Genomic DNA, 25400 nt, shown 5'->3' on the forward strand with positions numbered 1-25400 from the left:
CGACCATCGCCCCGCCCCGTCGGACGCCTGCGCGGCCCTCGCGCCGCGGGGGGAGGAGCGCGAAGCCCGCGCGCCGCGCGGCCCCGGCGGAAAGTTTTCCCTGACGGAGTTTTGGCGGCGGCGGCCGGAGCGGCCATGGACGCGCTCAAGTCCGCGGGGCGGGCGCTGATCCGGAGCCCCAGCCTCGCCAAGCAGAGCTGGGGGGGCGGCGGCCGGCATCGGAGTGAGTGTGTGCGCGTCCGCCGGGCCGGGCGGGGGCCTGGGTGGCGGGGGGGGAGGGGGGCTCGGGCAGCGCGGACCGGCCTCCCGCGGGTGCCGGGGACAGAGGCGCTGCCTGCCCGGTGCCCTGCGGCCCTGCCGGGTCCTGCGGGGTGGGGGGGTCGCCCGGGGTCAAGTTGTGCTCCCACTCCTGTGCCCGCTCTGTGCGGCTGGGGAGGAGGGGCAGAAGCCGGGGGAGAGCGCGGAGCTCGGGATCCCCAGGTGCAAGCGGCAGTCGGAGGGGCCGCAGGTGAGACGAAGAGACCTGCGCGACCTCCGGCGCCTGACCCCCTCGCCGCCCGGGGCAGCTGAGGGGAGACCGGAGCTCAGCGTCGGTGCCTGGGGCAGGAGGAGTGGGCACCGGGGCTTAGGGGAGATGCCCGCACCCTGCGCCCCAGCCGCTCGGTGCGCGGCCGGCGGGCGGCCACGTGCCCCCTCTCCGCAGTCCAGCCCTTGAGGTTGTCTTTAGACGCCCAGAAACCGACTCAGGTGTGAGCGGGGGTTCGCAGGTACCTACTTGAGGTTGGGGGCGAGGCTCAGCCTGGGGTCTCAGGACGTAGCACACACCGAGCCGTCCAGACCCTTGCGTCCCCTCCTCTTCCCACGTTCTGGCTGATTTTGAAACCTGTTTTCTCTCACACTTTCCCTCTCGGGCCTCCGAAGTCCCGCGGCGCCCAGGCGAATGGCAGGCTCGCCGCCACCCTCTCTCGGGGGGGGGGGGCGTCTGGGAGGCTGGGAGGCCGTCCCCCCTCCTCTCCTCGTCTCGAATTACTCTCAGGGAACCCGTCACCTGGCACCTTCCCTTGAGGCCTGAGAAACCCAGCCCGAGTCCTTCTTTTCTGTCTAGGAGAAAGAGCGTGGATTGCCTGGGGTCACACAGGCCTTCCTGGTAGATGTGGAGCCAAAGCAGGACTTCCGTACCCTCCCACCCTCCTGTCAAACACCTGGGCTTCTCCCTGCACCTAGAAACCACTGACAGTACAGTTGCACCCCACCCCGCTTCCTTTTCTTTCCAGGGCTCCGCCAGGGGAGCCCGAGTTCCCTCGAACCACGAGTGCCAGCGTGTCTGGGCCTAGAGAACCCGCCCTGCCCCTCCCTCTTGCCCCCACTCTGCTGTTCCAGTTGTGGCCACCCCCTAAACGGAGACTGGGGTTCAGAACTTGGGCTGGTGACTGCTGGTAGGGGTAGGGTCAGAGACCCATTAGGGTTGGTCCGGGCCAGGCCAGGGATGCACCCTCTCCCACCGTTATTGGCCTCCCAAACAGCCCCTTTAAATATTTATGGGATTTGACTAGGACTTCTGAGAATAATGGTTTGTTTCAGCGGGGGAACCCTACAGTTTTTTTTCCTGGGATGGGAGAGGGACGGGGTGCTGGGTAAGGGAAGAACACTTAGAGGCATCTTTGATTCTGGGGAAAGGGGAGAGGTAGCCACCTTGGATGGTGGAAGAGAGTTTTTCCTGCTGCTCTGATCTTGGACAAGTCATTTTCCTTTCTGACTCTGTTTCCTCGCCTGCAAAATGGGGATGAAAATTCTAACCTGACAGGGGTGTTGAGAAAGTTATTGATAATGCTTCCTCCTGGCACCTAATTGGTGGTTTCCTCCTGTCCCACACTCGCCTTTCTTGTCATGTGGGCCCTCAACAGGACTGTTGCTCTGGTGGAATAAGTTTTGGGGGCTCAGAGCCCATCTACACCTGCAGAGGAAAGGAGAGGAGAACTCCTGTCCCCTGCAGACCCCCATAGTGCTGTTCTGAGCCTTCTGGACCCAGAATGATCTGGGTGGAATCTTCACCTGTCCCCCGTTATTAAGTGTCAGTTTCCTTATCTGTAAATTGTCCATAACAGTAGTACCCAGCTGGGTGTGTGTGTGTGTGTGTGTGTGTGTGTGTGTGTGTGTGTGTGTGTGTGTGTGTGTGTCTTAAATGAAATAGTGCTTGCCTGGAATGGCAAAAGAATTCAATAAAATAACAACAACTGCTTTTGTCACTTTATGTTTTACACAGTGTTTTTGCTTCTGTTATTTCATTCGCTCATGTCAGGTGATAGAGCAGGGATTCTTATCAGACATCCCCCGTCACCCCTGTCAGAGATAAAAAAAAAAAAAAAAAAAAAAACCTGAGCCTCAGGCTCCAACACAGCTTCCCAGAGGCAGCCCTCCAAATTTCCCAGCCCAGGGGTCTTATCACTGTGCCTCCTGGGGCAGGTGCCACCCCAGGTTGTGCTGACAGTCTCTGAGAACAGTGGTGGCCACAGGGTAGAGAGGGAGGCCGTGGGGTGTGTCTGGGGTGGAGGTGCTGGGGTAGCCTGGCCTGGGGGGGGTGGTCCAGACAGGCCCTGGGCCCATCCCTCAAGGCCAGAGCCCTGTGGTTGACTTTTGGGGCCAAACTGAAGCCAGTGGAATTAAGGATAGACTTGACACCTGCTATCAGCTGTGACTTGCTCCTGCCCCTCAAGATCCTCAGCTGGGATTAGCATGATCATTGTTTTATTTGTGGAGAAACTGAAGCCCAAAGAAGGGAGGCAGTTTGCTTGAGGTCACAGCAAGCTAAAACCCCAGGCTTTTTTTTTTTTTTTTTTGCTGTGAACCTCATGGCCCTCTGTCTCCCAACTAGTCCTGAGTTTTGTTTTTTTTTTTTTTTAATTTTTTTTTTTTCAACATTTATTTATTTTTGGGACAGAGAGAGACAGAGCATGAATGGGGGAGGGGCAGAGAGAGAGGGAGACACAGAATCGGAAACAGGCTCCAGGCTCTGAGCCATCAGCCCAGAGCCCGACGCGGGGCTCGAACTCACGGACCGCGAGATCGTGACCTGGCTGAAGTCGGACGCTTAACCGACTGAGCCACCCAGGCGCCCCTAGTCCTGAGTTTGAAGGAGAACTCTCCTTCTCCCACACATGGCCTTTTTCCCATCTCTTCGGGAGCGTTGAATATTTGATCTCAGTCCCTGGCCAGGGATTTTCCTTTCTTCCAGCTGCCTGGAAAGGTGGCTTATCCTGGCCACACAATACCCTTTTTTCCAAGAGAGATCCTCTGACCCTCAGACTTCCTTCTTCCTGGGTTGTGCCAAGCTGTCAGAGAACTCCAAACGCGGCACAGTTTCCAGTAAAGCTAGTTTATGGTAGTATGTGGGGGACAGAAGATCTGTTTGTACTTGCTTGTAATATTTACAATAAAAGATATTATAAATAACCCCCCTAGTCATATTACTTATTGGTTACAGACTATGTGTCATGCACTGATAGGTACTGGGGAGTCCGGTGAATAAGCCAGTCTGTCGGCCCATTGTGCTGCCGTCTGTTGGAGGAGGCAGACAGAATGACCAGGGTGCAAACGAAAGGTATGGTCATAAGTTGTGGTGGCGCTATGAAGAAAGATCAAGGAACTGTGGAAATGGGGACAGCTTCCATAGACTGGTATGACCACTCCGCTTCTTCTGGAAAGCAGATGCTGAGAGAAGGATCTGAGTGCGAGCCATCTATCTGGGAAGAGATCTCAAGAAATACCTTTAGGAGAAGTGAGAAGAGAGTCCAAAAAGTGGATAAGTCACCAGCGTGAGTGACTGGAGTGCCATCCTGTGGAGAGCTTTGGGAGGCAGTGGAGAATGTGCTCTTCGGGAACTCCATCTGAGGGGCAGTTCCCGGCAGGGGTGGGCACAGGGTGCTGGGGCTGGAAGCCCTTCATGCCCCAGTCTGCGTGGGCATTGGCACCTCCAGGAGCCAGAGAGAGCCGTAGGCAGAGAGGTGGCACGTCGGGTGACACGTGTGGAAAGGGCACCCAGGGAGGAGGTAGAGGGGGGGTCCTGACGGTGTTAGTGCAGACAGGGGTGGCCTCTCCAAGATGGTGACTTGGAGCACACATGAGAATACAGGAGGGAGGAATCTGGGGATAGCATTCCAGCCAGAGGGAACAGCAGGGGCAGGGGACATTTAACTGGAGGCTGGGGCCCTGCTTCTCGCAGGTCTGGTGGCCGAGGGAGGGATGTGTGCCTTGCAGGAGTCAGGTCACCCCTGCCCACTGAAGGGCACTCTGTCCAGGCAGCTGTGCAGGACACGATGCCCACCCTCTGACCTCTGCGTGGCCCGGGGAGGGGCTTGGTGGGCTGCAGGAGTGGGTGGACAGCACTGTGGGAGGCCAAGACCAGCTCTGTCAATTATGAGTCATGGCCAGACTCCTCAGAGCTGCTTTATCTGTGAAGTGGGAGTCCTGCATATCCTTGCCTCTCCTCACAAAATACTGCAGGTGGCTATGTGCACATCCAAGCTCTTTGCACTTGACCCGTGGTGATGACAGTGCTCACACTTCAGTGGCCCTCAGTGTGTACCAAGCATGATTCTAAGCCCACCTGGCATGTGAACTCATTTCATCCTCACAGCAACCCCACGGGGTGGACATGCTTCTTGTCCCAGTTTTTAAGTGAGGAAACTGAGGACCAGGGAGGCGGCGTGACTGAAGCCCACAGCCCATCTCCAGACCCCATGGTTTTAACCTTGACAGCATGCTTTTCTCTTACAGACTAAGGAGGTGCCTAGGAAGTGAGAGCTTGTGCCATTATCATTTAATACTTTTCTTTGGATAATCTTAACAACTTCTGAAATTTGCCTGGCACTTTTTACATGCTGAACCCGTTTCTGAATGATGCTCTTGAGGGACTGAACCCATTTGTCAGACAAGAAGGCTATGGCCTAGAGAAGCAACCGCATTCCAGGTCATGGCAGAGCTTGAGTCCCCTTCTGAGATGTCACTCTGTGGCTTCTGAGGCCATCTCCCCACCAGGCTGGAGGAGGCTGGAGGCCAAGGCCCTTCGAGATTCCGCCATGGCCCCTGGGTTTGGCTGTAACTCTGATGTTCCAGATACCAGCCAGGCTGGGTCTCCTGGGCAGCAAAAGGGGCACAGGGTCCCCTCGCCCAGCTCTGAATCCTGGGCAGGGGACCTTAATGAGGAAAGAGCACACGTTTGCAGCCGCAAGTAAAACTGGGCATATGGTCCATCCCCAGCCAACTCTGACAGCAGGGTCATCTGTAAAATTGCTAAGTTAAAATAGCACAGTCATTACCCACCACAGGGCCAAAAATAACCAGGACCGGAACAGGGCTGTGGACTCAGGCCTGTATTTGCCCAGGGGCCTCTGGGAGTTCTTCCTGAAGTCCCAGGCTCTTCCTAGGGAGGAGCATGTGGCCTCTAGTCTCTGGATGGTGAGCAGGCATGAACTCTGTGTTTGTTTTATCCAGTGCTCTTACGTGTTGGTTTCTTCAGGGAGGGTGTGGGAGACCTTATATTGAAAAGATGAGTCATACCTAGAAGGACAGGAGCCTAGGGGGCACCTGGGTGGCTCAGTGGGTTGAACGTCAGACTTCAGCTCAGGTCATGATCTCGTGGTTCATGAGTTCAAGCCCCGCGTCGGGCTCTGTGCTGACAGCTCAGAGCCTGGAACCTGCTTCTGATTCTGTGTCTCCCTGTCTCACTGCCCCTTCCCCGCTTTTGCTCTGTGTGTCTCTCTCTCAAAAATAAACATTCAAAAAAAAGAAGAAGTACATGAGCTGAAGCAGGGTTCCCTCCTTAGAGGGGAAGGAGGATCTTGCTGGGCCTGGGAGGGCAGCGTAATGGGAACGGGGACAAGGACGAAGCAGAGCAAGTAACATTAGCCAGGAGTTCACCGTTTCCAGTTGCTGAGGGAGACAGACATGACTGGAAGTCTTTCAAGAAGGCAGATGGAAGACAGCTGCTGGCTATGGGTGATGTGGCTGTAGGAGGAGGAGAAGGAAGTCCACGCTCGAGAGAGGCACAGGCAACCCACTGACAGGAGGGATGAGGCCCCATCAGGAGGTATGACCATGGGCAGGCCCTCTGCTAAGCACATTAGATTTAATAATTTCATTATTATTTCACCAGAGGGTGGAAACAGCAGCCCTGTGGAGCTGGGGACTGTTGTTACCCCCATTGTATGGATGAGAGAACTGAGGCTCAGGGAAGGGAGTTGATTCGTTCAAGATCACTCAATGTCAGAACTGGGATTCTAGGATTAAGGCCTTTGCCCTTAAGGAAGGCTTCTGGATGAGGGTGGATGCAAGGGGTTTCAATCAAACGAAGGGAAAGGCATTTCTGGTAGAAGGAACTTGAGCAAAGGCGTAGGAGTGGGAAAGTAAATGTTACATCAGGAGGAAGAAGTTCTACATGGTTGGAGCTTCCGTGTGTGTGTTCTGTGTTGGGTGTGCATGTGCCTGTCTGTGCACGCAGGGATATTGTGGGAGAGGAGACTGTCATTCCCCAGTAGTCATTGTGAGAATTGCCTGTAGTAGATTAGGAGCTTGGGGTGGGGGTGGGGGTGCAGGGGGAGAAAGCTCTGACTTGCTGTGTGATCTTGCACAAGTCCCATCCCTCTCTGGGCCTCAGCTTCATCATCTGTCATGTGAGGAGTTCTGGCAAAGGGTCTCCATGGCTGATGAGTGGCAACCAGTCTACTGGGGCCCTCCTCATGCAGGAGGCCGTAGAATAGGGGAAGGGTCAGGCCAGGGAAGGAAGAATGCAGACTATGACAAACATTTCAGAGGTCAGGGAGGACTGGGGAATATTTTGACAGCAAAAAGGTCATCGGTGACCTTGGCAAGCTTTGGCCCTTTGGAATGGAAGGAGCGGAAGTGGCTTTGGAGAGGGGCCAGGAAAGGCTGAGCCTGAGGAAATGGGAGAGTAGGGACATAAGAATGGGGGGAGCAAGGATGTTTGCTGTAGAGCAGGGGTGGATAGGCAGATGAACAAGGCCACCCCTGATTGATTAGTGTTGCCTGCCTGGAGCCTTGTATTGAGAAACAGTCCAAAGCCTGTAAATCAGAGGGAATAGCGCTGCGATTGATTGGCAATGTCTGCCAAGGACACTAGTGATAGGCATGGCGACATGTAGTTTGCCGTTCTTGCTTAGATGCATGTTGGGTTGAAAGTGCTGTTCTGAGTACCTACAGAGAGGAAGCCTAAGGAATTAGGAATTGTGGGAGGAAATATCTCTGGCTCTAGGAACTTCCTCCTAACCTTTTGCTAAAATGAAGGTAGTTTGCCTCATGGGAAGTTAGTATCTGCTAATGGTCAGGAGCTTGAACTTGAGAGTCAACCATTGTGACAAATTACTCGCCCTTTGAGCCTCCCTTTCCTCTGTGAAACCGGAATGAAAGAATGCCTGCTTGCAAGGCAGCTGTGAATGTTAGAAGTAATGGTAAGAGCTGCTTTGTTATTGTTAGACAACAATTCTTTTTCATGAGGAAGCAGTCTCGGAAAGGGACAGTGGCCTGCTCAAATCAAACCCAGAGAGATATGGGTATACAAGGCTCCTTCTGGCTGTTGGAGAAGGAGGCAGAGCCCCTGGAGGACTAGAACTCCAGGACGGTTGTTGTAAGGAGCAGCATGGGCCCAGACAGGGTAGAGGACCCAGTGCTTCCAGCTGGGCCCAGTAGCACAGGAACCCCGGAACCTGCTGTGCTTTGTAGGTGGGGCCCACTGCCCTGGCACCAGCGATGCCCAGTCCTGAGCTTTCTTCCTATGGCTCTTCCTTCAGAGCCACTGAGGGCCCCTGGAAGAGCGGGGAGGGCACAGGATTGTCCTAGCTCCTCTCCCAAAAAGTAGTCCAGAGAAGCTGGCCCTGGCCATCTCTGTGGTGGACCCTGGAAACTGATTCCTGTCTGGATCCTGCCCTGTCCTAGATTGTGTGTGAGCTGAAGAGCTCACAGTTTTCTCATTTGTAAAATGGGTAAAATCATAATACCTCCTCCATTGCAGCATCAGAGATGCTGACTGACAGGATCGTGGAGTGTTCATTTGTCCTGCTGATTGGGCTTGGAAGGATTCCTAGAAACCTCCTTCCTCTTCGGTCCTCATTACTTCCCTGCTGAGTGATCTGGTGCCTCTGGGCCTGAGCTGCTAAGGAAGAACCCTGGGGATGGTTCAAACCACTCATGAAGACCACACTTGCCCTCCTGTTCCTCTGTCTGACCAGGGTCCTCTCTCACATGAGTAGGGCTATGTAGGGGCTTTTCCAGTTCTGTCTCCCAGTCTGTTCCCCTACCCAGTGAGCTGGCCTTTTCCAACCTTCCTGACCTCAGTTGTGGGTAGAGTTTTCAGAGGACCCCTCCCATGTGCCCTGCTCTAGACTTGAACCCAGGTTTGCTGATTCAGGCAGCCTTCATACAATGTCATTTGAGAAACCACTCCCTCCCCACCACAACCGCACCTCTCTTCCTCTCTACGGCTATGCAGAGCAGGCTGGGGCCATGGAACCGCCCAGGTTTGAATTCTGTTCTGACTCCAGCCCTTTACTCACTGCACGTGGACTTTGTCTGATGACTTTGCCTCTCCGAGCCTCAGTTTCCTAATCTGTAAGGTGAGGATAAAATCCATCTCACAGGATTGTATGAAAGATTCAGGAAGAAAATAGCATAGTTTGCTCTCAGCAAGTTTGTGTTAAAGAGTTTGAACTTGAAAATACGGGTTCCGATTTTGGCTCTTGTACTTGCTGGCTCAGTGGACTTGGTTGGGTGATTTCACCTCCCTGGGCCTCAGTGTCTTTGTAAGTGGGTATGATAAAAGCGTCCTACCTCATAGGTTGTCCTAAGGATTAATGAGAATATTTTACGTAAGACTTCTTGCCATGGTGCTTGGTGGGTTATTCCTTTATTATAGATAAAAAGTAATGATAGATGGACGACCCCAGTGCGCCTTGCTAGGTCTTCCTAGGAAATGTGGGCCGGAAGGACAGGGTCTGAGGCCTGTCCCCGTCCTGCCCAGAGCTGCCAGAGAACTGGACGGACACTCGGGAGACACTGCTCGAGGGGATGCTCTTCAGCCTCAAGTACCTGGGCATGACGCTGGTGGAGCAGCCCAAGGGCGAGGAGCTGTCGGCTGCTGCCGTCAAGAGGATTGTGGCCACGGTGAGCCCCGATCAGGGTGGGGGAGCCGTGAGCCAAGGGCCAGCTTCTTCCTGGGGTGCCACTCATCCCCTGCTCATTCCCCTGATTGGATGCGTCTGAGCTGTTCTTGCCCTGAGTCCCCTTGCATCTGGCCTAAGGACTCTGGTAGACAGGAGCCACTGGGCCTGTGGGGTCAGGGTCAGTGTCCTCCTCTCCCGTTGTTGTGGCCATGGCCCCTCCTAGTCTCCCCTCCCCCCAACTCGGGTCCCCTGCCTAAGGGTTAGTGACTTAGTGCAAGGAGTAGTGGGGAGGCTGCTGTCACCCAACCACTTGCCCTGTGGCCTGAGGGACAGGGTAGCCCACCAGAGACCAGATCTCCCCACTGCCTTACTCCCCCTCCTGAGTAAACGTGGCCTAGAAATGCTCTTCCCTTGGTGGTCTCAGACCCCTCAGCTCAGACCCTCACAGGTGCAGTGGGTAGAGTGGAGAGTCCCCAGGAGTGATCCTGCTGGGTTGAGATAGCCCACTCAGCACTCAGAGCCTGAAGTCCCTCCTAGCTGTGTGTCCTTGGGCAGGTCCCTTGACCTCTCTGAGTTCATTTATTTCCTCCTCGGGAGGAGCTCTGTTGCCTATAAGATGACTCAAGTTCCAGTGTCTGGCAGACAGTGGGTACTTAATGAACAGCAGTTGTCCCTGTGTTTATTAGAAGAGAGCATTGTTGACTAATGTCTTCCCCGGTTTGTCTGCCGTCTCTGAGACCTCACATGGGCCTCAGGTCTGGGACTTAGACCAGCTAGGTGTAGCCCATGAGAGCAGCTCCCAAGTGAGGCAGGCAGGCTTCTCTGACCCATGTCTGCCCCAAGGCAAAGGCCAGCGGGAAGAAGCTGCAGAAAGTGACTCTCAAGGTGTCACCACGGGGGATTATCCTGACCGACAACATCACCAACCAGCTCATTGAGAACGTGTCCATTTACAGGTATGCTCAGCATTGGCCACCCTCGCTCTGTGCCTTGGGGCGGTGGGTGGGGTGCCCTTCCTGAATCCATGCACCAGCACTTCCTGTCTGGGTGAACTTGGAGCCTCAGTTTCCTTGTGTGTATGTGGGGGAGGAGCCAGATCCCACCTCCCAGTGCTGTTAGGAAGTGCTGAGTACACAGCCCCTGGCTCACAGTGGGTGCTTGGTTAAAAGGCAGCTGCTGTTGTCATCATTGCTAGTTGCAGCAGGCAGCTGAGGCCTAGTCAGGGCTAGGACCCTCCTCCCCACTCCCCTTCCGCAAGCATGCTGCTGAGTCAGGCTTGGAGCAGAGGGCTGCGGAGTCGCTGCCTTTTCCTTCCGCTGTGAATATAGCAGCTCAGCTCTGGACATCTGGCCAGGCATTCAGGGAGGCCTCAAGGCAGAGTCCAAGGCCAGAGTATAAATGGTATGGGGGCAGGGGGGGTGGCCATTCTCAAGGAGACAGAGCCTAGCCCTTGGAACCTCAAGCTCTTCCCACTCCCTCTCTTGGCTGATCAGTTGTAGGATTTCAGCGCTGGAAGGGACAGTCCATTTTATAGATGGAGAAGCTGAGGCCCAGGGAATTGCCCAGGCCCCCACGGTGAGGTAGTAGCTGAGCTGGGAGCACCGAGGCTGGAGCTCTGTCCGGCAGGCACCCAGCTGCCAGGCATTCCTCCACCCTCTTGCTTTGTCTCCAAGTAGGTGGTTCCATCCGTGGAACATAAGCAGTGTTGGGGGCGTTGAGGGTGGGGGTGTGTTGGAGGGTGTGGCTTTAGAGTTTCTGGCTGGTGTCTTCCTCTCACCTTTCTGACTCTGCCTGCCTCCTTTAACCAGGGGAGGCCTCAGCCCCTGCCCTCAAGGAGGGAATGGAGGGGAAGAAATAGGAGATTAGAATGTTTCCCAAGAGGGCAGAGAAGAAGGGGCCTGTCTGAGGAAACCTGGGAAGGCCTCCCAGGGGAGGTGGCAGGAAGCTTGATCCCCTGAGATAAAGAAGAGGGAGCTGCTGGCCTGGGGGTCTTAATGGTGCTGATCCCCGTGTCCATGTCTGATTAAAGCTGGGGCCACACTGGGGAAAGAGTCTGCTGAGCTCCTGTCCCACCTCTGGGCTGCCAGTTCCTCTCAGATTGAGATTCTCAGGATGAGCAGCCAGCAGGGAGGCAGCAGACTGGGGGGGGGGGGGGGGGGGGGCGGTAGGAGGGCAGGTTTTCCAAGAGGAGGGAGCTGCTCTGTGTTCCTCCTGGACCCAGTGGGGCTCCTGGTCTGGCCGTCTTCACCCTCATGCTACTCCCAGCTCCTCCGCCTCTGCTCACAGCTCCGGGAGAATTTGCCCGCAGTCTCAGTCACCCTGGGAGAGAGGACCTAGAACTCCTCCGACCTCTGGGCAGGAGAGGAGGCCTGGTGCAGGGCATCAGTGGGCGGGGAAGTGTCCAGCTTCCCCCCCCTGTCTAGTCAGCTCAAGCCCTGAAGGATTCCAGCCTCTGGAATCCTCAGGTGAGCGCACATCTCAGCTCTGCCACTAGCTTGGTGGTCTGAGACCGTAAGCTTCAGTTTTCTCATCTGAAAAGTGGGAATAGGGGCGCCTGGGTGGCGCAGTCGGTTAAGCGTCCGACTTCAGCCAGGTCACGATCTCGCGGTCCGCGAGTTCGAGCCCCGCGTCGGGCTCTGGGCTGATGGCTCGGAGCCTGGAGCCTGTTTCCGATTCTGTGTCTCCCTCTCTCTCTGCCCCTCCCCCGTTCATGCTCTGTCTCTCTCTGTCCCAAAAATAAATAAACGTTCAAAAAAAAAAAAATTTGAAAAGTGGTAATAATAATAGAGCCCATCTCGGGCAGCTCTGAGAATTAAATGAAGGGATATCTAGAAAGAAGGGCTTAGCTATTACCATTTTGAGGTGTGGCTCAGTGGGAGGCAGCGGGGGGAGGTGCCCTCAGTCTTTCCTTCCGCTCCTTTGTGCCTAGCCTGGGTACCCGCCCCCCCCCCCCCCCATGCCATCAATGACCCAGAATGCCAGGCCCAGAGATCAAGGCCACATCTCCTGAGTTTTACCTTCAGGGAGTGGGATAGGAGGCTCTGGGGGACTCAGAGGAGATGCCCTATGGGGCATCCCAGATGTGGTCAGGCCCCATGCCGGGGTTTGGTGACACTTCCCACTTGCCTTTCAGGATCTCCTACTGCACAGCAGACAAGATGCACGACAAAGTGTTTGCGTACATCGCACAGAGCCAGCACAACGAGAATCTCGAGTGCCATGCCTTCCTCTGCACCAAGCGGAAAATGGTCAGTGCGGAGAGGCTGGGCCTAGGCAGGCTTTAGCTTTGCCTTGGCAACCCTGCCCTTGGGGGCTCTGTGTGGTAGGGGAGGCAGGACCCAAAGATGGCATCACTTAACAGGAAGTGTGAAATCCCCGGGGACCCCAAGACGATGCTGAGAGCACTGAGTAAGGCCACAGCCCTGTCAGAGTGGGCTGCCCCAGGCAGTCAGCCTGGCCTGTGGGTGGTGACAGGCCCGTGTCCCCAGTGAGTGCCCTGGCACCTTCCTCTCTGTAACATGAGTGATTGGATTTGAGATTTGGGTGGGGGCGGTCTGTAGTATGGTCTGGGGGTGCAGGGTCTTGTAGGAATTAGTCCTTGGGGAATGGTGATCAGAGGGTCCCGGGAATGGCAAAGGGACCTGGCTTACTATAGCCAGAGTGGGGAGGGAAATGGCTATTTTTCGCATCTACGATGTGTGTCTTTCAGTGGTAGGCTTTAAGGGATCTTTTTGTTTAACCCTCTGTGAGGTGGCGGCTGTTACTGTCTTTATTGTTTTTATGTTTAATGAGGAAGCAGACTCACAGAGGTCAGCTGTTGCTGAAGATGACACAGCCAGCTGGGCAGAGTGAGGGTTCAAACCCATGTTCTTCCCCTCCCGGCGCGACCGTGAGGAGCCACGAGCTCCCTGCCCCAGTTTCCAGGCTACTCCCTGGCCGTGTCCGGCTGAGATGGGTGGGGCCTCAGTGGTCTCTGGGCATTTGTCTTGAACTTTGGGACAAGCAGCCAGGCTGTGTCCACCTTTGGTGTTGGGGCTTTCGTTTTGGAGGCCCCTGAGGTCTGAGCATCTGCTCTGTGAGGAGGTTCCTGACATTTCCTCGTTGAGTGTTGGCCTCCGTTGACCTCTGTGTACAGAGTCCAGAGCCCCAGTCCCCATGCCCAGTGGTCCTTGGAGCCAAGGAGACGGGATCCTCTCCCCTACCCCTCTCATCCAGGACTCGTCAAGGACATCACAGTCTTTAAGTGCCCCTCAGGCTTCCTGCTATGCATCAGGGCCTGCTTGAGATATAGTATTAGTTTCCTATTGCTGTTGTGAGAAATCACAAACTTAGTGCTTTAAAACAACCTGGATTTATTCTGCTACAGTTCTGGAGGTCAGAAGTCTTAAGTGGGTCGGCAGGGTTGTGTTCCTTTTGGAGGCTCTAGGGAAGAACACACTTCCTTGCCTTTTTTAGTCTCTAGAGGCCACCATTCCTTGGTTCTGGGCCCCTTCTCCAACCTGAGAGCCAGCGGTGAAGCCCCTTCCAGTCTCCCTCCTGCTTCCATTGTCACATTGCCATTTCTAGCTCTGACCCTCCTGCCTCCCTCTTACAAGGCCCCTTGCGATTGGGCCCTCTAGGGAATCCAGGATAATCCCCCTCCATCTCAAAATCCTCCACTCAGTCACACGTGTAAAGTCCCTTTTGTGGTGCCAGGTAGCACTCAGAGGTTCCAGGGATTAGACATGGACATCTTTTGGGGCCGTGATTCACAGGTCTTGTGTAGGGAGCACTATGGGACAAGACCAATTAGGGGTCTGATCCTGGCTGATGTGCTGTGTGACTGTGGATAAGACCCTGCCCTTCTGTGGACTGCCCGCCCATCAGCAGAATGAAGAGGTCACCTCAGTGACCTCCAGGATTGTTCTGAAAGGCCCCTTTCTTTTGTGCACCTTGTTTCTTTCCTGCAGACTCAGTGTCGCCAGACACTCACCCGAGGCCTCGTGATGCCCCAGGTCCCTGAGCTACAGTGGCTTCTCCCATGACAGCCTTGTTGTCACAGTGACTCTTGGCTTTGTCTCTTCTGAGGCCACACTGACTTAAAAATACAGGCTCATTACGTCTCCATTGTTTGTCTCTTCCTCTCCACTGACCAGAGCAGGCGCTGGGCTGGGGCAGCTGGCCCACGGCCACTGCTGCAGAATGTGGACCCTGGTGTGGAGGGGCTCTGAGCTGCAGAGGCTTCCTCTGGGAAGGGAAGGTCGGAGGCAAAAGAAAGCGGATGCTGGCCCAGCGGCTCAAGGGAGGCCTGCCCTCAGGCCAGAGGACTTTAGACAGGCCTGAACAAAATCACCCTGCCCCAGGCCAAGAGGTCAGTTATTGAGGAAAACAGCCTACCCGCTGCTTGGTGCTGACAACAGCGCCCTGATCCGGCAGAGGGAACGGCTCCTGCGGGCCGCCTGGGCCCAGGCTCTTCACTTTTCCCGGCACGTTGTCCTCTGTGCCAGGGGCTGACTGGCTCGATCACAGCGTACCCATCCTTCCCCAGCTGGCCTTCCCCCTTCAGGGAGCCTCGGGGAAGCCCCTCAGCCCGCCCAGCCCAGGGCAGTGTACGGGCCACCGGATGCAGACGCAGTGTTCTTGTGCCCCTCCTAAGGCCCCAGCCGAGCGCAAGCTGGCAGGAGCCTGGCCACGTTGGAAATGCTGAGATTCTCAGGGCTTAGTGGACACATCTGAGAAGGAGGCAGAGGTGAAACGAGGGCCTCAGGTTCTGCAGCCCACCTGCTGACAAGTGTCACTTGTCACTCCACAGACATCACTGCTGCCTGGCCCGGGGCTGAGCCCTGTGGTGGGCACTGGGGCCCCAGGGGATCGGCCATGGAGACACCAACAAGATGGTTGGGGGGGAAGAGCCAGGATTCAGTAACTGGGGGGCGTGGCTCTAGGGTGGAGGTTCTTAAATCTCACTGGAGGTCCATAAGACTTCCCAGAGCAGGAGACATTTTGAATCGAGCTTTGAGAGCTGAGTAATGAGTGGGAGTTTGCCGGCCAAGACAAAGGGGGTCCGGGTGGTGAAAGGCTGCGTGCACCCCAGCACAGGAAGCAGCATGTGCAAAGACAGGTGCAGAATTAAATGGTAGGATTGGTGGGTGAGGACTCCCATGTCACTGGAGCTGGGGTGTGGCAAAGCAGAGGCAGCCCGCCAGGGGGAACTTGAATTTGGATGCTGACATAGCCCTCATTGCTTTTGGCCGGCGGCCCACAGTCTCCACCTCCCCACTCTTTCTCGCCTGGCTGCCTGCATGAGTGAGAAGCTGTGGCCACCCGGGGTCGGGGGAAGGGGTTCCTTTCTGGGTCACCCACCGGTTCAGCTTAGCTCGGGCAGCATGCCACCAGGCCTCCCTCTCCCGGTGACTGCTGTTAGGCACGGCCAGGATGAGTTTCTCTACAAGGAAATGTTTCCATCTGCCCAGCTGGGAGGCCTCGGCCAGCACTGCAGCCTGCCTCTGGGTTCTGAAGTGAAGGTGGGGTTAGGGCTTCAGTGGGGGACCCAGGAATACAGTGCAGGTGGACTGACAGCAAGCAAGGTGACACCCCCTGATTCTACCCCGAGCAGGCGGGGGGCAGAGCTGCTCTCCCTCACGTGGGCACTGGCGTGCCTCGGGTAATCCTTTTGTGCAGGATTTATGCTTCTGGGGCAGCAGGGCCATAAGGGACACGTGGCCCGACTTGGTGGGAGTACCAAGCTAGGATCTGGGATCCTGGGGGGTCCTGAGCTAGATAGACCTGGCCCCTTGAAGGAGCTAACAGCCTGGTTACTGGGAACGAAACAGGGACATGAAACACTGGGTGTTAGAACCCAGTCCTGGTGAGAAGAACGCCACAGGCCAGAGGCATTCTGAGGAGGGCTGGGCTCGCAGCCTGTGGAGTGAGGGAAGACAGGCCTCCCGGGGGTTGGGGGGGTGGGCAGGCCCTAGCAGTCCTTTCTTGTAATGCTACCCCAGAGAGCCGGGCCCACCCCGCTCCCAGTCCCTGCCCAGCCCGGGCTTGCAGCCACCTGCACACATGTGCATCTCGGGTTATATTTGGTTTACTTACAGCTCGGCATTTCGGGGCAAAAGGGCGGGGATGTATGCAAATGAACAAGTTGATTTATGCAAAAACAGTATCAGGTTTGTGCCCGCAGATATCCTGGAGGCAAAAATCGCGGTGTTTCCATCTCCCTGCCACCTTAGGTGACCAGTCCTTTCTTGGGTGTATAGTGATTTGACTCTGGCTGCTAATCAGCCCATATTTTTAGTTCATGGGCAATTCTCAATGGTAACTGGGTCTATTAAACTTGATTCAGACGTGACAGCTTAAATTGTAAACAGCTGTGAAGAGTTTCATACTTAATTACCATATTTAGGTTTTTGCCATAAAGCGCCAGTACTTCCATCAAAAATGTAAATGACGGAGACATTCAAATGAGATTTTATACTTCGTGAAGTTTAATTGGCATGGATCAGTCAGCTTGTTTAAGGATTTTAAATTAAAAAAAAAAAAGCGTTTTGAAGGCAGTAGCCACAGCTTCATTTCTCAATTAAACCAAGTTGTCTGGTGGATGGTGTGAGAGTGGGTCTGAGACTGGTTAGGCCTGAACTTGTGCACTTGAAAGAATCTGGTGCTTTCTTCCCTAGGCCCAGGCTGTCAGACAGAAACGAGATGCCGCTTCCGGCTACAGCTGAGCTCTGGGACTCCCGCTCCCAGAAGCCGGACTGTGATTAACCCTGAACTGGAAGCAGAGAGAGGAAGGGGCTGAGATGAATGTGGGCTGGGGCAGGTCCTGGCCAAGCAAGGCCTCAGGAGGCCTGCCCCTTGGGCAGATGGAGTGCAGCCAGCCTATTGCACCTCTGGAGGGCTTTGGCCTGCTCTGGGGATCAGGGGTGTTTAGACTAGATTCTTGCCTTTGGGCAGCGGCCCGGATAGGGTGACACAGGCATGTGAACTGGTGACACTTCGTATGCATGATGCCAGAGAAAGGTAGGTGGAGCTGTGGGGCACCAGTGCCGGTGACCTGAGAGAGCTGGTGACGTCTGAGTCGGGTTTGAAGGGGTGGATGGGAGTTCCTCAGGGGTGAAAGGCCAAGATGTGGCCCCCTCTTACAGGTATATGGCGCTGAATGGTTTTGGTACCCTGACACAGGTACACATTGACATTTTGCTCCTGTCAGGCAATGTACAAGCCTCCTCCTCCCTTTTTTGGGATCCAGTTGTAAGTCCCTCCAACCCAGCATAGGGCTAACCAGAGTGTAACCTTTGCTTCTGACTGTGGCTCATTCAGGCAGTGACTGGGCCCTTTCCAGTTCTGGCTTTTCTGTTCTCTAATTTCAAGGACTCAGTTTCTGTGTGAAGTCCTCAGGTAATTAGGGAGGGCTCTTGGAGGAAGTAAGCCTCCTAGTTAATTGAATATAGGGAAGCCCAAAGGGAAGGGGAAAAGGTGGAGGTGAGCAGTCATTGCAAAGGTTGGGAATGGAATAGAGGTGGGAGCCGTGGCTGGGCTACAGGTGCTGAACCTGGGGCCCCCAGCTGCCTGGAGTGGTTCTGGCCTCATTACACCCCAGGCTGCTTTGGTGACCTGGGCGGGGCCAGGACTCTGCTTTTGCCTGTCTGGAAGTTCAGAGCCTTGAAGGAGCGGAGCCTCAGCCTCCGGGCCTACATTTCTCACTTGCTGTTACCTGCCTGACCTGTACCCATCCCCCACCCCGCTTCCTGTTTTTCAGGCCCAGGCTGTCACCCTCACAGTAGCCCAGGCCTTCAAAGTTGCCTTTGAGTTTTGGCAGGTGTCCAAGGAAGGTGAGCCTTGTTCAGGGACACTGTGGTGGGTGGGGGTGGAGCTGGGGAAGCTGACAGAGTAGAGAGGAGTTGGTGGGGGGAGGGGGTGGGATGGGTGGTAAAGTCCCTGGAGTCCAGGCCTGACTCTCCACTTCATCAGCTGCCTGGTTGGTGACTTTGGACAGGTCCCTTCACCTCTGTGAGTCCCCGTTCCCCCGTGAAGAAATGGGAACAGCTCTCCCCCCCCCCCCCCCCCCCCCCCCGCCCCCAGGGTGACTGTGAGGATTAAGTCTACAGAGTTTCTCTCCTCTCTGCTGGAGATCTAATGCCTGCCGCCTGAGAGTGGCCGCAGACCTCCCCTGCCCAGCGAGTGCTGGGAGTGGGGCTCTAACGCCCTGTGCCTTGGTCCCACAGAGAAGGAGAAGAGGGAGAAAGCCAGCCAAGAAGGAGGGGACGTCCTGGGTGGGGGCCTCCGTGACAACACCCCATCGTTGAAGAGCTGTGAGTCCTGGGCAGGGGGTGGGACCAGAATCAGCTGCATGTCTCTGGGTCTGCCCTTCATCCTGAGGGCCCCCCTCCCTCCTGGGCTGGGGCAAACCCTTGGTTTTTTATTTGTGTTTTATTGTTAAATAAATAATACATGTTCATTATAGATAAATTAGAACATGTGGTTAGAAGGGAAGATTGCTCATTTTGGTACATGTTCTTGCAAATATGTTCCTGTGCAGCTATATAAATGTATGTATACATCTCTCTGTATACATTTAGCATCTTATTATGTGATCACTTAACAAAACTTAACACCTGTTCCGAATGTAAAAGTTTCAACCTAAAATGTTAGTTGGGTAGAGGTTCTCACCGTCCAGCTGCTTCGGGAGGTGCCCAGGTGGGGCTCTGGGTGGTCTGTTTGATGGGCCTGGGAAGGCCATGCCTGAGGAGGGAGTCAAGACCACAACAGCCCAGGAGGCTCCAGGATCGGGCTGGGAGATGGGGCTTGGAAACAGGCGGTTCCTCCCACTGACACACCTGACTGGACCCCTCCTAGTGGTTGCCACTGGGAACCTGCTGGACTTGGAAGAGACGGCCAAGGCCCCGCTGTCCACAGTCAGCGCTAATACCACTAACATGGATGAGGCACCGAGGCCTCAAGCCTTGAACAATAGCAGCGTTGTCTGGGTGAGTGGTCATGTGGCCTGGGGACCCCATAGGGATCTCACAGCGAGCCTCAGCCTGATCCTGGTTGAGGCCTAAGGCTGCTCCAGGACCTGGGCCCTGGCACGCATGACTTCAGTCCTCTGGGAGGGCCAGACCCAGCCCAGCAGTGCCCAGGCCCAGGGTGGGGGGCAAACAATGTCCCCTTTGAACTCGGGGCTGCCTCCCCAGCAGGCTTGGCTCCCAGCACAGCTGTCTCCTCACAATGGCCAGCCTCTTGGTCTGAGCGTCCATAGTCGGCCCACCACAGGACCAGCTAAAGGCTCCCTTGTTCTTGGTGTGGGCACAGTTTGCTCCTGACACCCGCCCCTGCCCCACCATCTAAAGGAGGAGTCTGAGGCCTGGCGGTCAGCAGTTGGCCTCTGACTCGCTCTGTGACTCCAGGCAAGCCCCCTGACCTCTCTGTGTCTCAGCTTTTTCATCCCTTCAATAAAGATGATGACCTCTGCCTGCAGAGTCTCCCAGAGGAACCTGGGTTGTTTTTTTTTTTTTTATCAAAAGTTAAAATTTTTTTTCATCTGAAAATAATTTTAGAACTACAAAAAGTTGTAAAAACAGTACAAAACATTCCTGTTCACCCTTCATCCAAATTCTCCAAATGTCAGCATCTAACATCACTGAGTTACAGTGATCAAAATCATTAACATCAATCTGATACTGTTATGTAATCTACAGGCCATAGTCACATTTCTCCACGTGTCCCCCCCCACCGCCTCCCTGTGTCCTTTTCCTCGTCTAGAATCCATTGCAGAATCGTTATTTTGTCATGTCTGTTTAATTTTAAAGAATCTGGAATGTTGGCAGACTTGAAAACTCATATCCTGGTCCCTGTTGGGGGCCACCTGTAGGCACCGCGAACCTGTTCTCTGCTGCCTGGGATCCACCCTTGGCACCCACCCATCCACTCAGGAAGGCTGCAGGGAGCCCTTGCCAGTGTTTTCCCACCTAGGTTCTGGGATTCCTGCCATCATTTAATCCCTCATGAGCTTGGAATTCTGGCATGGCTTTTGGAAGTGGATGAAAGCAAGAACACTGTCTTCCCTACCCTCTTGCTCTTGGAACTTGAAAGCCATAGACCTCATCCAATCCAGCCCACTCATTTTACGGAAGGAAAAGCTGAGTCCCAAAGAGGAGCTGCAACTTGCCCAAGGTGTCACTCGACTAGTGGCAGAGCTGGGAATTGTACCCACCCAATTGTGCTCTTTTTCCTGTTCCGCATCCCAGGTTTGAGTCCCTGGGTTGAGATGCACGTGGCAGTCGCCAGGTGGGGGTCTGCCTGTGCCTCTTTCCCCAGGCACCCGCCAGACCCCTATGCTTGTGTCCAGAGTCCCTGTGGCTTATCCAGGGCTGGGACACCCTGGCTGTGAGCATGTGCTCCCCCACTGAGGGTTCATATCTCCTGCTTTGTTTTCCCCAAGGAGCTGGATGACGGCCTGGATGAAGCATTTTCAAGGTAACGTTAGCTGGGCTCCTCATGCTGGGGAAGGAGGTGTGGGCTGCTCTCCGGGGTCCTTTGCCTGTCTGAGAACATGAACTCTGATCTTCTCCAGAGCAAAAATCTCAACTCGGATACTTCCAGGGATGGGGAACTCACTATCCGGGGTTGCCTGTGTCTGCTAAAAAGCCCCTGCTATTGAATCAAAAGCTATTCCTTGTGGCTTCTCTACCACAGCCTGAGCTGAACTGAACACTCCGCAGCTCAGGCTGATTTCCTTGCCCTGCACCTGGTGTAGCCTTCAGAACCTGGCTTTTTGCAGGCTTTGTTCCCTCCAGAGGTTCTGCAGTTGTGGAAAGGGGCAGGGAGGGGGCAATGCTTAATTAAGCCCGTAGAGCGATACACAGAGGAGGGATGTCAGGCACAGCAAGGAGGTATTTTGGTCTTGCCTGAGGGTGGTGGCATTTCCCCATCTTCCCAGGGGCCCTCCCTGTAGCCATGACTACCTTCAGCTTGGGGACATGGCACTGAGAAGGCTGAGCTGAAGAGAGGCCTGGGCAGCTCAGGGTTCTGAGCACTGGGCCTGGGCAGTCAGGACCCCCTGTCTCCCTGGGGACCCTGGGCAGCCCCCTGCAGCCCTCTGCTTCCTCCCCAGCCCCTTCCTGCTGGAACCTGGTAGATACCCCTCGGCGCAGCCCAGGCAAGAGGGGGGGTCAGCACGGTTGGCCCTTTCGTGGAGGCAGACATTCTTTTCACTGTCCTCCCTGCTTCACTAACTTCACTAACTGACTGCAACCCCCTCATTTTAAGAAAATCTTCCGTTCGCTTTTTCCAGATTACTTAAGTATCATGTGCCCTTTATTAACAACTTCGAAAATCAGCAGAGCATTAAACAGGAAAGAACACCATCCTATAATCCCACAGCCCAGACTTTTGGGCTTAATTCACGCTAATCCTATACATATACACTTTTTTTTTCTTTTTCTTTTTTCTTTTTTTTTGGGGGGGGGGCATTGATCAGCTCATGGTATTTGCATTTGGGGATCCCGATTTTCACCTAACATTGACATACCAGGAGTGTTTCCCCAGGCTGTTAACAACTCCTTGTAAACACCTCATTTGTTCACTGCTCCCTCACTTGCTTCTAAGGACCTGAGTCGTAATTTACTTAACTCCCCCCTGTTCTTTGGATGTTTGGGTTCTCTTCCTTTTTAAGTCTGTGTTTTGAACAGCACTGTATTGAACACAGTTCTAGCCAGTAGTCTCCTAGTTGAACTGCCTCCGTCCCGCACATGCCCCTCACTGACCTCGCCAGCACGGCCCTTCCCTGCCCTTTCCTGGTGGAGCCAGGGGTGTGGAGCCCCTCTCTCCGTGGCGGGAATGCCACTGCCCCCCAGTGTTCTGAGCCGTTAGCCCTCAAGGGTAGACTCTGGTCAGAGGCTCCACGTCTCCTGACATCCTGGGGTTTCCCTTCTGGCCCCGGTGTCCTGGCCTTCTCCCATCCCTGCCCTCTCACTCTGACCCTGGACTGGCTGCTCAGGCCCCTGCCAGCCCCTTCGGGGACCCTCGGCTCACACGGCTCTGCCTTCCAGGCTTGCCCAGTCTCGGACGAACCCTCAGGTCCTGGACACTGGATTGACAGCACAGGACATCCATTACGCCCAGTGCCTCTCACCTGTCGACTGGGACAAGCCTGACAGCAGCGGCGCCGAGCAGGATGACCTCTTCAGCTTCTGAGGTCCCCAGGGCTGGCGGGACATGTGACAGACCAAAGCCTCTTGTGGCCGGGGGGGGTGGGGGGTGGGGGACAGCTCCAGGGCCCCCAACCACCCTCTTCCGGTTGGCAGCACCGTTGGCCTGCAAATCAAAGCCGCATCTGGTCAAGCAGGGGGAAAGGAGAAGTTGGTGGTTTTTTTTTTGCCACACTCTTATCCTAAGAACTGAAGGATGCCTTGAATATTTATTCAGCGACTCCTGGTTCACCTCGGAAGCCAGTTTTGCATCAGGCACAAGTGCAGTGTTTTAACCAGCTTTTTGCCCTGTCCTGAGAAAGCTCTGCTCTGCTGTGGGTATCAGGACGGTGACCAAAGCATTTCTTGTCCCTTCTCTTTTTCTAAGGACCCAAATTTCCCTGGAGGCGTCCCCACACCTTACAGAAAGCTGTCATTTTTGAGCACAGGAGGGCCCTGTGGCTTCAGGGGAGCCCCGAGTCTTGTGCCGGGGCCCCAGCAGGTGTGGGCCTGAGTCCCTGGCCCTCCCCGGGCCCTGAGAGACAGAGGGGCAGCCCCTGACCAAAGACAACGCGTAGCTGGCACTTTAAAGCACACACGGCAGGTGTGGCCTCCGGGGGCTCCTCGATGGTGCTGTTGGCATAGAGCTTTCTGTCTGGCTGCCCGTAGGTTCCCAGGGTCTGACTGCAACAGTGGAAATCATCTCTGTGTGACTGCCCTGTTGGCATCCCCCGCCCCGCCCCTCCCCCCGTCGATGAGCGTGGGCCCACTCTCCTGTTTCATCTGTGCGGGTGTCTCTGAGCCCCAAGTCCCCATGCTCCCTGGGACAACGCGTGGAGCCCAACACCTAAACTTGGTCAGGACTATCTGGTCGCTGTTTTACAGGCAAGGAAATGGGCCCCAAACGTGGAAGGGGTGGAGCGCACACTAGAACCAGATCCCATGCCAAAGTTGCCTTCTCACCCTCCCTTCTCCCAGCTTGCACCTCCTTTCTGGTTTTGTTGTCCTCCCAGGAACCAAAAACCCCAGCTATTTTCTGACCAAAATGTGTTTCATAACAAACCATCTGGTGCCTTTCCACACAGAACTGGCTTGAGCCTCTGTGCCCTGCTAGCTGTCTGGCTGCCGACTTCCGTGCAAATGGAAGTACTGATGCTAATTTGGAGGGTGAAACAAAACCAAACTCTGGAAGCGTCACCCTCTTCCTGACTCTCACCCCTGGGTCGGGACATGTCAGCAGCAGTCTGTCCTCAGTCTCCCTTCTTCCCCCCCCCCCACCACGTCACCCCTCGGGGCGCCCATCAGAGCTGCCAGAGTCTTCTCCACCCAGAGGTGCCTCCCAGGCCTGGCTTTGCTAAGCTCAAGTCACTGATCACAGTTCGAGCAGGTTTCACCAGCCCAGGAGACACACACACCATTTCTCAGAATCTGCTTGTCCAAGCACTTGAATCAGCACAAAGACAGAAGGGCCTGGGCAAGGAGTGGGGTGGCACTTGTAGAGTCTATAAGAATATGGGGTCATTTCTTTCCCTGCCCAGCTCTTGCACCTTGCTGCCCACCCCAGACCTCCTTGGTATTGGCCCCTGGATTTGTTACACGGCAGCACTTGTTGGGCCTGACAAGCTGTCCCTGGCAGGAGGATCTGGGAGCCCCAAGAGAGGCCATGCTTGAGAGAGTGTGTGTGTGTGTGTGTGTGTGTGTGTGTGTGTGTGTGTGTGTGTGTGTGTGAGAGAGAGAGAGAGAGAGAGAGAGAGAGAGAGAGAGAGAGGGACTTGACCTTCACAGTGGTCTTTGGCTGATAAGCCTTTGGGTATGCTCCAGTGTGTCTGCAGATAAGTCTTATGCTTTACTTTGTGTTGCTGTTAAAGTTGTTCTAATGAGGAAAAGAATAAGTAATAAAGGTTCTCTTTTTGAAATACAAAGAGCACTTGCAGGGAGCGGCCTGGGGCCATGTGGGAGCGTGGTTGGTTTGGCAGTTCCTGGTTTTAGTGGTTATAACAGCAGTGACCACGGGCTGAGATGTGGTGGTGGGGAGTGCTCTGTGGTCCCCTGGTGGAAGCCCAGCTGGGAACCCCTTTTCACCCAGCAGATGTGGGGTGTGGTGAGGTCCCTGGATAGCTCAGAGAGGCCACACCAGTGATCCAGGGCCACAGAGACCTAGGTCAGGGCGTCCTGGTCAGGGGTCTGTGAACCCATCGAATGTGCGTATGATCACGTGTATGTCCACATGTGCGCTTTTCTTGGGGAGGATGACCATTGTTTCCATCTCATTCTCACTTGGGTCCGTAACATTCATTCATTCGATGGACTCTATTGCTAAACACAGACTGGGCTTGGGGCTCTGTGCTGGGGCTGGCAGTCCAGACAGGGTCCAGACGGACTCCAGACGTGTGGCTTTGGTGTGACTAGGGACCAGGGTGGAGGACGGTGGAAAGTGTCTAGCTCAGGCGGTGACACTGGATCAGTCACTTCTTTCCTGAGCCTCAGTTTCCCTGTTTGGGAAGAGGGTTCAACAAGCTCCATGCCCCCCACCCTCCCTGGGTTTTGTGAGACTCGGGGGGAACCATTATGTCATTGTGGCTACTGAGACGGCTCAAAGCTCATTCAGAGCAAAAGGCATTTGGACCAAATACATTTAAGCAGGCTCCACACCCAATGTGGAGCTTGACCTGGGGCTTCAGCCCATGACCCAGAGATCAAGACTCGATGCAGGGCTTGAACTTGCAACCCTGAGGTCAAAGCCTGAGCTGACACCAAGAGTTGGAATCTGACTGAGCCACCCAGGTGCCCCTGGGCTAAGTACATTTAAGGAAGTCCAAGTAAAATAGATAGCAAAGGCACCTGCTGTTAACTGAGCTCTTACTATGTGCCTGGTGCTGTGCTAAACGTAATCTCATCTGAGCCCAGGTGCTTTTTAGCTCTTTTGCTGCAGGCACTAAGGCTGGGGAGAAAGTCAGTCATGTGCCCAGTACTTTGCAGAACCATAGGGCAGACTCAGTTTTGTCTGACCCTTGACCCCACCACATCCTGACCTCCCTGGAGCCACACCAGTAGTCCTGTT

General features: G+C 55.0%; 1 protein-coding gene across 5 annotated transcripts; it reads left to right on the forward strand.

Moving 5' to 3' along the window:
* Positions 1-43: 43 nt before the first annotated feature.
* LDLRAP1 (low density lipoprotein receptor adaptor protein 1) lies at positions 44-24261 on the forward strand. 5 transcript variants are annotated; one of them, XM_086716079.1, is made up of 9 exons: positions 44-223; positions 9029-9171; positions 10014-10126; positions 12304-12418; positions 17911-17983; positions 18377-18463; positions 19008-19138; positions 20596-20627; positions 22202-24261. In XM_086716079.1, exons 1-9 carry the CDS (start codon positions 136-138, stop codon positions 22344-22346), a joined length of 927 nt encoding a protein of 308 aa, XP_086572205.1. In that variant the 5' UTR covers positions 44-135; the 3' UTR covers positions 22347-24261. The 5 variants fall into 5 exon arrangements, with proteins under 5 accessions (XP_086572205.1, XP_086572209.1, XP_086572207.1 ...); XM_086716083.1 differs by having other exon boundaries at positions 49-223; positions 20593-20627; XM_086716081.1 differs by lacking the exon at positions 44-223 and adding an exon at positions 4079-6085 and having other exon boundaries at positions 20593-20627.
* The last annotated feature ends 1139 nt before the right edge of the window (positions 24262-25400 follow it).

The sequence above is a fragment of the Puma concolor genome, chromosome C1 (genome assembly GCF_028749965.1).
Source record: "Puma concolor isolate L17-30 chromosome C1, mPumCon1.1.hap2, whole genome shotgun sequence".
NCBI lineage: Eukaryota > Metazoa > Chordata > Mammalia > Carnivora > Felidae > Puma > Puma concolor.

What these genes read in the sequence shown, in the direction of transcription:
- LDLRAP1 (XM_086716083.1), top strand. Translation starts at nt 136, where the DNA reads ATGGACGCGCTCAAGTCCGCGGGGCGGGCGCTGATCCGGAGCCCCAGC. An exon ending in TTGGCAGGTGTCCAAGGAAG is followed by an intron (nt 17,984 to 18,376) that starts GTGAGCCTTGTT and finishes TTGGTCCCACAG; the next exon opens with AGAAGGAGAAGAGGGAGAAA. An exon ending in CACCCCATCGTTGAAGAGCT is followed by an intron (nt 18,464 to 19,007) that starts GTGAGTCCTGGG and finishes GACCCCTCCTAG; the next exon opens with TGGTTGCCACTGGGAACCTG.